We start from the raw sequence: 15,674 nt of genomic DNA, 5'->3' as shown, positions 1-15,674 counted from the left end.
GTGTGTTGTAACAAATTTTCTATGTTCGATTTCCCTCTTGAATATGAGATATAATTAAATTTTTTACTTCAAGGACTTGCTTGAAAAATTATTGGATTTTCTATGACTAATACATTCGTCTAAAATCTTCCCTTTGTCCCAAATTGTATATAAAAAATCCATCCATTTCTATTAATGTAATAGCTGTTTCTTACAACTATAATTATGGATTGCTTCTCATTTATTAAAAAAGCTTTCAAATTTGACTTTTTGCCGAAATCATTACCATTATTATACCTTCATTTGTCCACATTATCACATATTAATTTTGTTTATGTCTCTACAACAGCAAATCTTTTTTTTTCACAAATAAAATGTGTGTGTACTATATGTATAAATATTCGTTAAGAAGAAATCAATCAATTACATTGAATGGAGCATAAATCATTTATTATGCGTATACCGACATACTCGTAGATACACCTACAGGTATTTTTCCTTTTGTCTTTTCTTTTATGTGATAAGAAGAAATTCTCGTCATTCAATTAATATTAGTATATTTGTGTAATAAAATAAGGATACCTATGGGGATTTCCATTAAAAATGTAGCAATTGATATTTACGTTAAAATGCAAACAAATGTCCTACATGATTATGGGAACAATTCATAATAAATTTAAGTAATGGGATAACAAATCAAGAAATTTGTTGTTAGCATAAACACTGTTTAGAAAAAGAATTTGCTGTCAAAAAATGCTTAATTCTTATATATCTATAGTACATCTACGTACATCTAGAGTAAATCTTCCCAGAAGTGGATACCCACCGTTTGATTTGAGAAGTGTCCACTTAAAAGGGGTTAGTTTTAAAGTGATAAAAAACCTATAACTTTTTTAGGTTAAGTACTTATCAGACCATCTATGCAATATTGTTTGCAATTTTCTTAAAAATTTTAAGAAAATTACTTTCACTAATGTCAACACTGCATCCTCATACATCTACCAGAAAATAGTCCATTACCCTGGAAAACCTCATATGTTTGCATATTTAACGTACATACACTTACGTACTCTGTTTATATATACATGAAAATAAATCTCTTTCATTAAATAAAGACATTTTACCTTTCATTGGATCCATGAGAAAAACATTTCTACAATACGTTAAACATGGCCTCCCAAAGATTCTAGAACGTAAAAAATTGTCTAGGAATTTTATGCAGTTCCAGGTTTTGTCCATGATAAAAATAGCATGGATTATCTTTATATAACGATTGCCACTTTCTCTATATAATCAAAATAAACAACGTCCGCCATGCTGGAATAGAAGAATAAAAAATCTTTTTGTCTTAGTTTTTTTTAGAGGTCCATTGACTAAAGTGGAATTATTTGAATGGAATTTCTTTTATTGATATCAACAAAATATAGTACATATAAATGTCTATGATTTTTAAATAATCAAACGTATAAAAATATGTGTTTACACAATAAAATGAATTTTGTCTTAAAATACGTATCAATGGTTTACGTTTCATGTGGTGTCGTAAAGAGTTTCTCAAGAAGCAACATAGCACATCCTCTTCTACACAGGGTCTAGTTGCTTTTCTTGTCTTTGGCTTCCAATTCCTTTAGCCTATGCATACGTTGTAATAGTGTAGGATGAGAATGATTCCATGATGAATACAACCAATCGTGTACGGGAAATCCTAAATTGTCCAAATTCAATTTTATTAAAGCTTTTTGCAGTAACTTGGCGTAACCCAATTTTTGTGCAAATTCATCGGCTTGATATTCGAAGCGTCTCGATAACATTGTCATGGCATATTCCAATATGGCATTATAAGGGGCCATAACATATGTCAAGACAATAAAGAGTCCCACTAAAATGGGCCGGGTGCCGGGAACAAAGCCCAAGGCTTCATAAAATGGGGCATATTTGAAGCAATAATTGAAAACGAAAAATATAAGCAAAAGGTTTATTTGCATGATGACTATATTCTTAGTTACATGACCAAGCTTCCAATGGCCCAACTCATGGCCAAGAACAGCTACCACTTCCTCATTGGTACATCCCTTGCCTTTGTCTTCTTCCTTTATTTCCGCATCATCGCTTTTACCCTTATTCAATAAGAGAGTATCGAACAAAACAATACGCTTAGAGTTCCAGAGACCATAGAAATAGGCATTACTATGTGATGATCTTTTGGAACCTTCGACCACATATAACTTGGTAAGAGGAAATTTCAAAGATGCAGCCAGTTTCTCAATTGAAGTTCTCAATTCTCCATCTTCCAAGGGTGTGTATTTGTCGAATAATGGAGCAATAAATATGGGGTAAATGGTCAGTAGTACTAAGGATATGATGCCAGCAAATGCCCACAAGTAGATAAAGAAATATTCTCCACCCCATTGTACAATGAAAACAATAGCAGCCGAAAGGAGGACAGTTAAAATGTTACTCACTATCAATCCTTTGATTTGGTCCCATACAAAGAAGCCTGGAGTTTGCTTGTTGAAGCCATGCCTTTCTTCCAAAACAAATGTACCATAAATTTTAAAGGCCAATTCCTTTACGTAACCAAATAGGCCTATGATGACAACGAACACAGAGCTTACTAGGATTTCATTGTTAACGTCAAAATTGAAATTTTGCACAATGTTCAATGATGCTTGCCAGAAAAAGGAGATAACGCCAAAGTACAATTCCAATGGAATTACTATGACATCGAGAAGGAAACTTTTGAAAATTCCAAATTGCTCACGATCCAAACCGTACACTCGTGCTTTATTGAAGGTCTCATCGCTCATGTGATCTCGTAATTCTGCAGGAACTTTTTTGGCAGTTTTGTAGACTTTAACCTGTAAGAGAAAATGGAGAAATTAAGGTATAACGTCAACACGAAAATGAACTCGCTATTGTTAAATAGCGAATCTGTGCATCATTGTAAATTTATAAAAACAATTATTTTCTTTTATGAAAGAGTTTCAAAAAGAAACTCTCTAAATTGAAATATGAATTAATTTATTGAAGATTAATTTTGCCATTGTAAAATTTGCCGGTAGAATATTTTCAAAAGGTGAAATAACTTTTTTCGCATGAAAATAATATGAGACATCCAAACGACAGAACCCAAAAAGACAAATTCTTTTTGCGAAGATAAAATTGGTACCTTCCTAACGACATTTACGTTCTCTATCCAAGGCTCTAGAACCCATATGTTGGGCCGGCTTTTGTGAACGAACTGATTCACCATTAACCTCACTAAATAAAATATAATTGTGTTGGCCATAACCACACCTGATTGAAGCTGTGAAGCAATGATTTCATTTTTTATCTCACCTGACGCAACGATATATAAATTTCAAAGATGTTTTTCACCAATGTGAGACCCAATATCCCAAACAAGATAATGTCGGCTTCCTTATACTCTCCCATCATTAAGGTCGTTTTTTTTTTGATTATTTGTCAAACCTAACGAAAAAAAAAACAAATACGTATTATTGTATATATGTACGAAATGTTAACATAAATTCATACGATCATTTTACCTTGGCAAATAAGTAAATTATTTTGGAATTGACAAAACTAAGGAATCAAAGTTTGTGTCTTTATTAAGCAACTCTGTTTATATGACAATCGATAGCGCTGTCATCGCTATCGATAAAAACTTAAGCGGACCTTAGACGGTCGGATAAACACTCCGACAGAGGTTCGTCTATTTGTTGTGTGTTCGTTCAAGTTTTGCCCTTATAGCTCATTCACATTAGGCTCGAAATCTACTAAAAGTAGATTTGAAATCCCTTTTTTATAAGGCAAATGACAGTTGAAATCTAGTTAACGTAGATTTTGGAAGTGTAATGTGAATGAGGTATTACACTGCACGAACAAATGTGATGACAGCATGAAAAAATAAAAAGAAGCATAAACAAACTATGAAGTTGTACGAAGATTTATGGGTGAAACCATTTTTTACTGAAAAACTGGAAGAAGATAATAAAAAAATCCTGGTATATGTGTCAAAACAATGATTCATGAAGTAATCGACATTTAATATATTACAAATTACTTGAATTTCAAAATACCTGTCGCCTGGTTTCCCATTGATTGGAAGTGGAATTTTTCCACGTTTTTGCCACAATACTGGTTTAGATCTATATGTTTCTTTAATTTTCAACCAGAATTGGCGATCCATCATTAATTTCATTGCATAAATGCCTGTTTTTAATGTAAAAATAAATTTGTCTTTGATAATGTTTGTCGAACATCCCCTTACACTCAATGATTTGTACCACCCAACCAGAAAAAATCAAAGTTGTTTTGATTTTATGCCAACACGTCCCCCCGACAGCCGAACACGACCTTATACAATCGGATTTGTCGCCGCAACGTGTTGTGTCGTTATCGTTATCGATTATATCGACTCCTAACTGAATGAAAAAATTGCATTTCGAATTAAGTATAAATATGAATATTAAATAGTATTATAATAAAAACTACGGCAAAACAAGTTAGATTCGTAGCATTATTTAAAAAATAAACCCAAATACAACACTACTAAGAACATTTTCAAACTTCGATTTCATACAATCCACTATATTTATTAAACACTTGGCAACTCTGTCAATACCAGCTGGTAAAGCTACTCAAAACAACAGCATCTTTTTTGTGCAAGAAATAAAATGTGTGAAATTTTACTAAAACTTGTGTCAATTCCATGAAATAAAAAACGAGCAGTTACATTAATAATATATGACATTTTGCATGGAAAATAGTGGAGTACAAAATGCGTAATTCGGCCCAAAAAAAGTCTGCTGTCGAGAAGCAGGCTTCTGAAGAGAGTGGTGATAATAGTCGCCTTAATACTAGTGGATCTAGTACTAGTTCGAGTAAATCCAGGAAAAGGTAGAATGATACCAATAGCAAATAACATAAATAATTTCTGTAAATTATTTTGGGTGAATATTCCTTTTCTTCTTTTGTGAAGGAATTTAGAGCAGCTATATTAGGTGTTTACGTTTTTGCACTCTTGTCGAGCTATTGTGATTGACATGTGTTTTGTTGCTATTTTCTAAAAACTGAATAGCCCGCGAATTTATTTAATTTAAAGATGTTCTTGTTTTTTAGGAAACGCTGTGAGATATTAAGATTCAGTGACTTGGAATCGGAGTTTGATGACTGCGACCTTGAAGATGCGGTAGCTTTGGAGACAAGGCTCCGTAAAGTAGCGCGCAAAAATTCATTGTCACATGAAGAAATGATGAAATTATTGCAGGTATATGTCAATATTCCTTAACAATTAGCAATAGGTAAAAAATATTTCTTTCAGAAATTTGTAAAAAATGAGCATATATTGGCCTTAGTAACACTAAAGGCTGAACATGAGTTGGCTAAGGAAAAATCCGAGGCGGATCAAACGGCAATATTGATAACAGATACCCCATCTATACCAAAATTAACTCGTTCCAAGGCAAAAGAACTTAACAAACAGCCTGTTATTTCTTTACCAAAACTTCTGGGGGCACAGCCTACAGAAATTGCCACGCTTATAACAGAAGAACTGAATTCAGACGAAGAAGATGAAGAGTATACATTTAAAGAAGAAGACTTTGTGGTAAATATTTTTATTGCTAAGTTAAATTTCAATATTCTGATGCAATAATTCGTTTCTATTACAGTCTGATGACGATCCCAATACCACTGCATCTGACCTTGACTCAAATCCACGGACACCTCAGACGCCAATTTTACCCACAGATGATTCACCAGTTAAACTTACTGAAGATGGCTGTTTTAAGGTACCTCTCCTCAAGAAAAAAGAAAACCAAGAAGAGTTGCGCATTGCAACAAGAACTCGTTCCAAATTGTGCCTGCAACAAACCACAATTGAGGATATTGAGTCGGAGTTTATTCCTCCAGATGTTGAAATTTTTGATGGATTCGAACCTGACAATCAGGGGATTGATGAAGAATGGAATCAATTTTTAACAGACTTTTTAAAGCCACTTAGTAAGGCCTCCAAAGGTATAATTATTTTGTATCTGTTATAACAAATATGTTTTTTTTATAGATTCTAGCGTAGTTGGAGATGACGATGATCCCATTAATGATCCGGAATATATAGCTGCAGAAAAGGAAAAAGGTATGTTATCATTTTTTATTAGTCATACAAACGGCTTAACCTTAATGCGTATGTTGGATAATCGGCATTAGTATTTCTGAAAAAAATAATATGATTGCAAGATTTTATTATGAAATACTAAATGTTGCGTTAAATTAATTTCTAAGTGTTCATTTGTGAGCTAATTTAACAAATAAATACGTTTTTATGTGAAGTGTTAAACATAGTTCCTAGTTTCATAAAAAAAAATAATTAATAATAATACAAATTTTTCTGAGTGCGCTAGGATAAACATTTTTGATACGAAATATTTATTTTTGTCCTTTTCTTCGTGAAAAGACATACTCTTGATACAAAATCAAGCCGAATATAAATATATCATATAAATATTCGGCGGCAATAAAAAAGCCTCTAATCTAATTGACTTCATTGTGAGTTTCGTTTTATTTGTCTATCCACTGTGAATTTCCAAGTCATTGTATTGATAGTAATGGCAACTCTAGCTTTTGTGTTTATTATTATTGTGCTTCTTGGTTGAATTGCTGCGACCATTCACAATAGGTGTCTGGCAATTAATTAACACCAAGAACAAGTTAATTTATAATTGTCCTACTAAAGTTCCGAAAATTGTGTATTAACCAATGCACAGTTGGTTTATTTCGTAAAATTTATATATTGTACAGTGTCCTTTCTCATAATGTGTACAAATGAAGATACATCATCATCATTCCATGTGAAATATGAATGCGAAGATAGTAATTTGTAAGTATACAACAATTTTATAAACCCGCAATTAATCAATGTTGTCACTTGTAGTAGTAGCAGCTACCAGCAGGATGAGGAACCGTATGATAGCCAAGTAGGAGAATTAACACCCATAAAAACGTCAGATGGAAGTCCATCTTCAATATATCTACGTCACGGAAACAGGCTTTTATTTTGTTCAGGAAAATACTTCTATATAGACCACACTGTATGTCGAATGAAGTAGTAACATTTTTGGTTGATACTAATTTTTTTTGGTTGCAGACTGCGCACACGGAACATCAAAAGGAGCATACGGGCATAGTTTGTACATGTCACACGTGTGGAGTAAAAATTAAGGGATCCCTAAAAGTTAGTTCCAATTTCATTTGCCATCTGAAGAATAAACATCCAGAAGTCTATCATGAATTCCTCAAACATAAGACAGACAATGGTCTCTCGTTTGGTAGAGTATCGAAAAAAATATATCAACAAAGATATAGCCCATACTCTCCGATGGCAAACGTAAATGTTGCACAAAGTAATGAAAAGCAAGAAAAGTTCGACCAAAAGGTTTTGCAATTTTTATTAGCTACGAATCAAAGCTTTGATGTTGTTGAAAATCCGAATTTTTTGAAACTTTTTGAATTCGTCGATTCTTCTCTTCAAATACGAAACGCAGATTATTACGAAAGATATGTTTACAATGCCAGTGAATTCAAAAAACAAGAATTATGTCACATGTTTAATATGACCCGAATATTCATGTGCAATACCTTTGATCTTTGGTCTTATAAAGACGCCACTTACATAGCAATATCATGTCATTGGATAGACGATCACTTCCAAAGGCAAACTGCTTTTATAACGTGCAAACGATCATTTGTTCATGATGACTTTAAGGAAGTACAAGCAAACATCTTCGCAAGATTCGGACTTGCATCTGCCGCTGTCACAGCTACACCTGCGCACAACATACAAAATTTTACTGAGGAGTTTCTGTTATTTGGTTTGTCAAAGGAATCTCTTGTTGGAAAGGACAACAGTCTGCTGGAAGCAATGGCAGGTAATCTGAAGTTCCTTTCACCAAATAACGAAAATACAATACAATTGGACATTTTGAAACTAAACAAGATATGGGGACGAAATTTTGTATCTAAACTGAATGATAATCTCAAAGTTATTCATGCGTCGGTTATGGATAAGTAAGTTGGTTGTTTTTATCTTTTTTATTTCCATAACATAACATATTCGAATATTCTTTGACAGATGTTGCAGCATATGGGGCAATTTCGAATCTAAAGAGTTTAAAGCCACTTTCGATACTATCCTTAATGAACCTTTAGTGAGACCCCAAATGTTTTCTTTTTCATCCATATACGAGTCGATAAAACACATCATTGCAAATAAAGACAAACTTGAACAAATATGCCATTATTTGGACAAACCCAGTTTTAGCTCACAGGAGATAGCGTACTTGGAAGAATTGCTGGATATATTCGAACCACTTAACGCTGCATTTTTATTCTTAGATCTTCCGCAAAATCACTATTATGGTTGCGTTTTGCCCACACTCGTTACATTAAAATGGAAATTGACTCGTTTGCATAATAACAATAAGCTAATACTTTTACAAGAAACACTAGCTCTGCTAAAGGAGGAACTGCTAAAAGAATTTAAGGACTACTATGACTTGAGTGATAACAAATCGGAGGCTATTTTGGCCGCCCTAACATACCCTCCAGTTAAAACTCGTTTCCTCATGGGATTAAAGGATAACATGAATTGCCTAAGTTTCCAACCAAGAAATGTGTTGCTGAAGCATGGCAAGGATTACCATCATCAATTGGAAGATCAAAAGCCCGATATAAACAATCCATATGCCCTTAATGGTCATATGTCGAAGGTATATTCAACACAAAGTTCTGAATTTTTCGATTTTGGAGATAATACAGAGACTGGTATGCTTTAATTAAAATCAAACATAAATAATTGTTTTCTATTAATTTTAGCATTTTTCTTGTGCTTTTTAGTTAGTGAAGACACGAATCTACCGCATACTTTGAGACTAGAAATTGATACATATCTTGCAGATGCAGATTGTACACTCCTATCTCTTTTAAAGTATCCAACACTAAGACGAATGTTTTATCGTTTTAACACCTGTATACCATCACCTTCTTCCGTGCTCCGCATGTTCCCCGTTGAAAAAATCTTAGAGAAAAGTTCACGCTTAGTGTCGAATGAATTGTTTGAAAATTCACTTTTCTTCAATTACTACTATGGCAGCAAGGATATAGTTTAATTATTAATAGAAACATAGCGTACAAAATTGAATTGTATTTAATCTTATTTTTTATAAATGTTCATAAAAATTATATTTATGTTTTTAATAAATATATATAAACAAATACTCGTAACACTTGTCTTCAACATTCAAAAAATATTAAAAAATAATATTCCAACTTTTACGATTTATGTCTATTTCATATCTTTTTACAGTCGATGCTGAAGAACTTAGGGACGTTAATATTTCCAAAAAAGAAATTGCCGAACTCATGGCTGAATTACTGAGTAATTTAAATGAGGGTATTTCTTTTGAAAGCATAGAGGTGGAAACTCCCAGAAAATTCGTATTAGGATGCCAAGATGAAGAGCTGAATACACCCAATACCTCATTTGACAAATTGGAAGATAATCCAGATGTCAATCGCCAATTGAATTTGGATCAAGAAGCCCTTAGAGAATCCCAGACTCAAGCCTGTAGCATAACACCATCTATAAATGTCACTCAACAAAATAATTTCTCTTTTCATCCTGATGTAATGTCTACGCCTTCCTCGCATAATGTTACTCAGGCTGTACACAATGCGGAGAGTGCAGAACAAATGACAATAATTCCATTAGCAGCTCCAAATTCGGATGAAACATTTACTCCTTGTGGCACCGTGGCTATTCCCGCTTCCAATATAAATAATCAAGTTGATCTCATAGCTGTACCAATACCAGGTCAGCCAAATTGCTATCAGTTGGCAAAAATCATTTCATCGGGGGATAACATAATTGAAACTTCACCCATAAAACAAGTGACGAAACCTCCAGCCCCACCAAATCCTAAGGCCAAAGTATTTGCCACTCGTTACACTGTTCCCTACGAGACTAATTACTGCGGTGAATATATCTCAGTGAAACGTCACATCATAGCGGAGTATAAAGAACAGTTTGAGACCTTAAAACATGCACAAGTGAATCAAGTGTCCAGTACTACCTCAGAATATGATTTGTCAAATTCAGATAACTTGAAAGGATTTTCCAAATATCAATACGATTTATTTCAGCAACAACTTAGAATCCATGTACAAACACTAACTCAAACATTTGTACAAACGTATTGTCATCCAGAACTTTGGCGCTTGGCCAAGAAGCCAAAAGATATGCTCTTGGAGTTACAAACGAAATCAAAACACAATGCCAATTTCAAAATCTGGAACTTGGAAAAGGCCGTGGAACTGGTAAATGAATGGCAACATGAACTAAATCAGGATACCGAAGAAAATAAGGAGCTAATGCAATATCTAAATAGAGAAGTGGAACTGACGTAAGTTCACAAACTCCAAGTTCACTCTAGCGTATTTTTAATTAATAAATTTTTGTCTTTAGAAATCATAATACTCGACAAATTCCCCGTTTTCATCCACGAATGTTGGAATGCTTCTTGAACTCTGATGTTTTTATGTATCCCGAGTATTTACCGCGTATGCCTTTCTCTTCCAAAGTAACCAGCTATGAAGCCTTCTCTCCTGTTGAGTCCTACTTAATAGCAATGGGTTTAGAGAAGCATGTGCGTATTATAAACGAAAGGAAGGAGAGAATACCCAATAAATCAACTCCTTTAAGAATGGCTTGTAAAAGATTAACAAAAGACACACTAAGTGGTAAACAACATCGTCGTGTTTGGGCCCATATGATGCATTTAAAGGATGTTGACTATTATAATCCCATAAAGGTAAGGCAAAGGAATAGAATAATTCTCTCTTTTATTTAATTTCTTTCGTTGTCTAGTATTATTTTGAACACAACAAAGCTCCTCCTGTGGAGTATACTCCCATTATAGGATTTGAGAATAATACAGTATTACCGCCGAAGGACCGATATGACGAATTACCACTTGTTTTTCAAACCTATTTGCAAAAGGTACGTGTATAATTTACTTTTTAGATAATTTAACATATCGGTACATAGTTAGACAATTTTCAATAGAAGATGCCTTATTGGGCTTAATTAATTTGTTTTTATTAACAAAAGAACTATAAACAATTTGCATGCATTTATTAGCCAATTCTAAAGGGGACAAGTAATAAATAACCTAATAATAGTTTCCGACACGATCTCTTGGGATGAGACGTAACTCTGAACCATGTTTTAGAAATACATTGCCTGCGGTTTGTTGGGGACTTATACCAATACCATCATCCGTAATTATAGCACTTGTGGCCGCTGGAACTTTAAACTCCTCGGCAGCAAATTTCAATACTGCAGTAAAGGGTGTTCCCTCGGGCACGCTTAAAACTTTAAAGGGTAGTTTCGGATCTGATGTTAATGTAATTTTGAAAGTTACTTTTGACATATTGTAGATGTGCGTTTTATTGCTACGAACAATTTATAAATATTCGGTGTCAGCACCTGAAATGTTAGTGACGTGGTCAGTTTACAGGTATTTTTCCCCAAGTATTTTCAAATAACTTACTTTTCTTGAAGCTAGGTTGAGGATAAATTCTTATATTACTAAATGCCTTCGCGAGATACCTCTCTGTTTGACTAAGATTGTTGCAAACTTTTATTTATAAAATAAATAGTAAATATTAGTCTTGTCCCAATGAATGTTGTTCACCATATGAGTATGTTTCATCTATAGAGTGCGCTATTGTGATTTAACATTGTACATATGTCATTTGAACTTGTTGACATTTGAAACGTCAAAGTTGTGACATACTGCAGACAGCAATTCACAATAATACGAGTAATTTGCTTTTATTTATTTTGCACTCCGTAAATTTAGAAAAACGAACCACCAAAACCCAAGAAGACGAATAGTAAAGTTGTAACCAATCCAAGAATAAAAGCATCAGACGCATTTAGAGACTCATATTTGGAATTCGTTCGTGAAGCTGTGGGCGAAGATATAACTTTACCAACGGAAGATTGTTTTGTTGAAGCAACTGAACCGGAAGATAGCGCATCAGTAGTATCTAGTGATAACTGTCACACAAGAAAAGCCAAAAAGCGTAAAGCATCGAGAGAAAAACTTCCCAAGTCGAAACGAAGACCTCCACACAACGTTACCATTAATGTGAACTACGTCTTTGGTGGTTCAGCAAACAATGTACTGAACGTTTCGTCGTCATCATCAGTATCGAATACAACTAACAATCACAGTGCGAATGTAGTGTCTAATGCAAACAATACTTACCTGGAACCCAATATTAATGAGACGTTAAATACTTCCATCGATAATTTGGGAATAAGTGTTAATGGTATTGCATCTCCAGCAAAGACTCCCGTTGTCACTTACAATTTTGACCTGACTACAAAAACACTGCATCGTGTTTTACAGCCTCCTGCAACCTCTGAATTACAGAAGTCTCAAGTACAATCGGAATCAATACAAAGTAATCTCGAGTCATCTCCACAAATAGCTACAACTTGCGGAGATGATATCTGTCCATCTTCTCCTCTGGCATCCAGAGTATCAACAACGAAAAACGTGTCATCTCCCCGGACAACCACAACTATAGAAGTGTCAACAACACAATCTTCTGATTCTACTATTATCGGTAAACCTTGTTTGGAGCAACAAACTAGAGTAACTGCCGATGTTGAAGATCCTAACCCAAAACAAACTGCAAATGCTAATAACAATAAGACAAATAAGAAGAACAAATCCAGAAAGAAGTCGAGACCAACTATAGCCATCTTAGCCTATGTCAGAAAACTAAGTAGTAATACGTCCAAAAGAGCAATAGCATATCGAGAGAAGAGAAGAATCAAGCAACGTTGTGAGGATTTAATAACTGCCTACGGCCTTCATTTGGAGACACTTAAAGTTCGTTATAAGCATTCGCCTTTGGTTCAACTGTACTATAATAAGTTCAAAGCCTTAGAGCTATATACAAATCTTTTAAAATCATTGAAAATGATTTGCAACAAGAATACCACTTCCAGTCCGTCAACAACGGCTGCTTCTGGTTCTAGTCCTAGTGGCTTAAAACGTTCACGAACCGCACATGCTGACGATGAAAGTAGTCCATCTTCCCAAAGAATGGCAAGAAAAATTAACCGCCAAGAAGAAAGCTTCAGACACATGCTGTTACCAGACACTCCAGACGAAGCTAATCGTAAAGATGCCAGTAAGAATAAATTACATATCTATGCCAAATTATTTCTTAGCACATGTTATTTTCAGTATATGCGTTCAATTTTTACGAGAAAGTAGAAGAAGCCTTTAAATCTTCAAACCGGGCCGACGATTGTAAAAAATTCAACTCCATATTGAAATCATTTGATCCCAAAAAGGACAAAGTATCTGACCTGTATAATGTAAGTAAAATCAGCTGCAAATTATGATATCAAAATTTTACTGACTTTTCTTGTTTGTTTTAGAATTTGGAAAAACTCTTTCTTCCTGATCACCCAGAGCTGGCTCAGGTGTTTCTCACATTTCTCCTCCCATCCGATGCGGCAGAAATTGGAAAGTTCTTTGAGCATTTTATGATAACAAATATGACAACATTCATAAATAAGTTGAACGTTTACTTTAACAAACAACCCGCTCAAATAAGAAAAATCTACAACTGTCTCAATGAACTTTCCGAGGATCCCGATGTGACAATGAAAAAAATAGAAACTAGGATAATCCCCTTATTAAAAGGAAATCAATTCCTAATAGATTGGTTCATGCAACAATTCCCCAAAAGTTCTCCACCAGAAAGGTAAATAATCCCTATCTCATCTCTGGAAAATAATTAATGAAAAACCATCCATTTTATAGGCTATTTTCTACACCAGAACACATTTTGAATGTGAAAGAACAACAATCTAATCGCACCGTTGAGCATGTGGAGACCATAACCGATTTAATGGAATCGCCTTCCAATGAGGCACAAACGCAACCGGCATGCCAACTAAGGGTAGGTTTGATCCTATCGAATGAATTACAAAAACAAAATCAAAAATTCTATTGCCTTCTTTTCCTCAGTATATAAATGGTCGAATATTCTATGGATCCAAAATGTTATTGCCCGCTAAATTGTCATTCATGGCAGCATCCTTTAAAGAAAATCGCCGAAATCCCCAAATTACAATAGCCCAATCAAGAGAAACCGGCGGCTGCGTTCATGCCATAATGGAGCATGGAGAAAAATGTTTGCAATCTACCACAGAAATGGTGGCAGTGACTACCACAACATTGAACAACGATATAAGTGATGACCCAGATAAATCCGAGGAAGAAGACATTTCAAAAGTTTTAGTTATAGATACAACAGCGGAAGAAGAAGACAGTTGTTCATTGATTGAATTATGTGATGAAAATGCTCTAAAAGCACATGCCTTGAGACTGAATCCTTCGTACTACGGCTCTGGTTGTTATTCATCCAATGCCACAAGTACACCTAATTTAAATAGCAATTTCCAAAGTCATCACCCTAATGCAAAGAAAGTTTCATTGAATTTCACTGACGAAACAGGCAGCGGTACCGCTTCGGGAGCTGGAAAAACCTCGCCACGTAAAAATTCAGGCCACCCTCATTCAAGTGGTACGATATCGAGTTCATCCGGTCTAGGAGGACAAAGCGTTCGTGAAAAACGTAAATCACCTAGCAAGAAAACGAAATCTCCACTAAATAATACCACAGGCCGGTCGGCGCGTGCTTATAATCAGCCCATGGTGGTAATACACGAAAATAACACTGCCATACAATGTGCTAAACGCCTTAAATCATTAGTGGAGGCGTCTGCGGATGATCAATTGATAGACGAAACTCCAGATTCAAAAGAACACGTGCACATAGTAGCAAAGTCAAAACATAACGTAAAGACAAGCTCGGTCACAAACTCGTGCTCTTCGCCGACAGTACCAAATAATCCCGATTACGTTAAACAAGAAAATTCCGATGATATGGAGTTTTTGCCAGAAAATGCATCTATTACGCGTAGTCCATTCCCAGTGTTAAAAATGGATACAGACTCCGAAGATGCCGGTGCCACAACCAAGGCTTCTTCAAAAGTTGACAGTGATGAAGATTGCAAAATAGACCTAGTGGCTAACCTTGTAACACAGCCCACTAAATCAAATGAAATCTCCTCCACCCGTTTACCCTTAAATACAGCATGGACCAGAGATGAGGATAAGGCAATTCTAATTGAAATGAAATTGGGTTCTTCGAACAGGGAAGAATTGTATAAGCGCATTGTTGAGAAACTACCGCTAAGAACGTTAGCTGAGATTAAGACCAGACATCTATTTCTCATGGATTTCCTGTCTAAGCTTCAAGGAAAATAAACCCCATAAATTTAAAGTCTACATCATATGTACAGACCATGTTATGTAAATATTTAACCTATTTTCTTTATGTTTTTTACTTTACCCAATAAGTACTCACTTTTGTTTCTGAAGTAAATATTTGTGTTTTTACCAAAAATGTACGTATTTTTCTATTGCAACATTTAAAGACAGGATAACGAAGCTCGCGAATACTTTTCACTGCAAATGTGTTGCTCGCAAATAAAGGAAAGTGCCATAATTTTTCAATTATTATTCTTCTGCAGAATATAC

General features: G+C 34.6%; 4 protein-coding genes across 4 annotated transcripts; 2 read left to right on the top strand and 2 right to left on the bottom strand.

The window, feature by feature from the left end:
- Nucleotides 1-1,363: 1,363 nt before the first annotated feature.
- LOC142238525 (CAAX prenyl protease 1 homolog) lies at nt 1,364-3,651 on the bottom strand. Its single transcript, XM_075310205.1, has 3 exons — nt 3,528-3,651; nt 3,319-3,450; nt 1,364-2,837 (listed from the first exon to the last, which is right to left on the bottom strand). The coding sequence occupies exons 2-3, from the start codon at nt 3,415-3,417 to the stop codon at nt 1,572-1,574; spliced, it is 1,365 nt and encodes a 454-aa protein (XP_075166320.1). The 5' UTR covers nt 3,418-3,450; nt 3,528-3,651; the 3' UTR covers nt 1,364-1,571.
- A 953-nt stretch (nt 3,652-4,604) lies between these two features.
- mute (gon-4 like protein muscle wasted) lies at nt 4,605-15,540 on the top strand. The gene is made up of 13 exons (XM_075312905.1): nt 4,605-4,881; nt 5,104-5,251; nt 5,306-5,590; nt 5,655-5,985; nt 6,047-6,118; nt 9,344-10,439; nt 10,502-10,847; nt 10,904-11,035; nt 11,901-13,248; nt 13,305-13,438; nt 13,502-13,830; nt 13,890-14,028; nt 14,097-15,540. The coding sequence occupies exons 1-13, from the start codon at nt 4,763-4,765 to the stop codon at nt 15,399-15,401; spliced, it is 5,784 nt and encodes a 1,927-aa protein (XP_075169020.1). The 5' UTR covers nt 4,605-4,762; the 3' UTR covers nt 15,402-15,540.
- LOC142241154 (uncharacterized) lies at nt 6,657-9,261 on the top strand. Its single transcript, XM_075312906.1, has 5 exons — nt 6,657-6,859; nt 6,914-7,070; nt 7,127-8,046; nt 8,111-8,802; nt 8,875-9,261. Exons 1-5 carry the CDS (start codon nt 6,795-6,797, stop codon nt 9,144-9,146), a joined length of 2,106 nt encoding a protein of 701 aa, XP_075169021.1. The 5' UTR covers nt 6,657-6,794; the 3' UTR covers nt 9,147-9,261.
- Ufm1 (Ubiquitin-fold modifier 1) lies at nt 11,110-11,752 on the bottom strand. Its single transcript, XM_075312908.1, has 2 exons — nt 11,589-11,752; nt 11,110-11,524 (listed from the first exon to the last, which is right to left on the bottom strand). The coding sequence occupies exon 2, from the start codon at nt 11,466-11,468 to the stop codon at nt 11,208-11,210; it is 261 nt and encodes an 86-aa protein (XP_075169023.1). The 5' UTR covers nt 11,469-11,524; nt 11,589-11,752; the 3' UTR covers nt 11,110-11,207.
- Nucleotides 15,541-15,674: the final 134 nt, after the last annotated feature.

The sequence above is a fragment of the Haematobia irritans genome, chromosome 5 (genome assembly GCF_050003625.1).
Source record: "Haematobia irritans isolate KBUSLIRL chromosome 5, ASM5000362v1, whole genome shotgun sequence".
Classification (NCBI taxonomy): domain Eukaryota; kingdom Metazoa; phylum Arthropoda; class Insecta; order Diptera; family Muscidae; genus Haematobia; species Haematobia irritans.
This window is presented reverse-complemented; position numbering and strand designations above follow the sequence as displayed.

Excerpts from the sequence above, each read along its gene's own strand:
- LOC142241154 (XM_075312906.1), top strand. The coding sequence starts at position 6,795 with ATGTGTACAAATGAAGATACATCATCATCATTCCATGTGAAATATGAA. Across the intron at positions 6,860-6,913 it reads GAATGCGAAGATAGTAATTT|TAGTAGCAGCTACCAGCAGG; the intron begins GTAAGTATACAA and ends TGTCACTTGTAG. Across the intron at positions 8,803-8,874 it reads TGGAGATAATACAGAGACTG|TTAGTGAAGACACGAATCTA; the intron begins GTATGCTTTAAT and ends TGTGCTTTTTAG.
- mute (XM_075312905.1), top strand. The coding sequence starts at position 4,763 with ATGCGTAATTCGGCCCAAAAAAAGTCTGCTGTCGAGAAGCAGGCTTCT. Across the intron at positions 6,119-9,343 it reads AGCTGCAGAAAAGGAAAAAG|TCGATGCTGAAGAACTTAGG; the intron begins GTATGTTATCAT and ends ATCTTTTTACAG. Across the intron at positions 14,029-14,096 it reads AACCGGCATGCCAACTAAGG|TATATAAATGGTCGAATATT; the intron begins GTAGGTTTGATC and ends TCTTTTCCTCAG.
- LOC142238525 (XM_075310205.1), bottom strand. The coding sequence starts at position 3,417 with ATGATGGGAGAGTATAAGGAAGCCGACATTATCTTGTTTGGGATATTG. Across the intron at positions 2,838-3,318 it reads TTTATATATCGTTGCGTCAG|GTTAAAGTCTACAAAACTGC; the intron begins GTGAGATAAAAA and ends TTTCTCTTACAG.
- Ufm1 (XM_075312908.1), bottom strand. The coding sequence starts at position 11,468 with ATGTCAAAAGTAACTTTCAAAATTACATTAACATCAGATCCGAAACTA.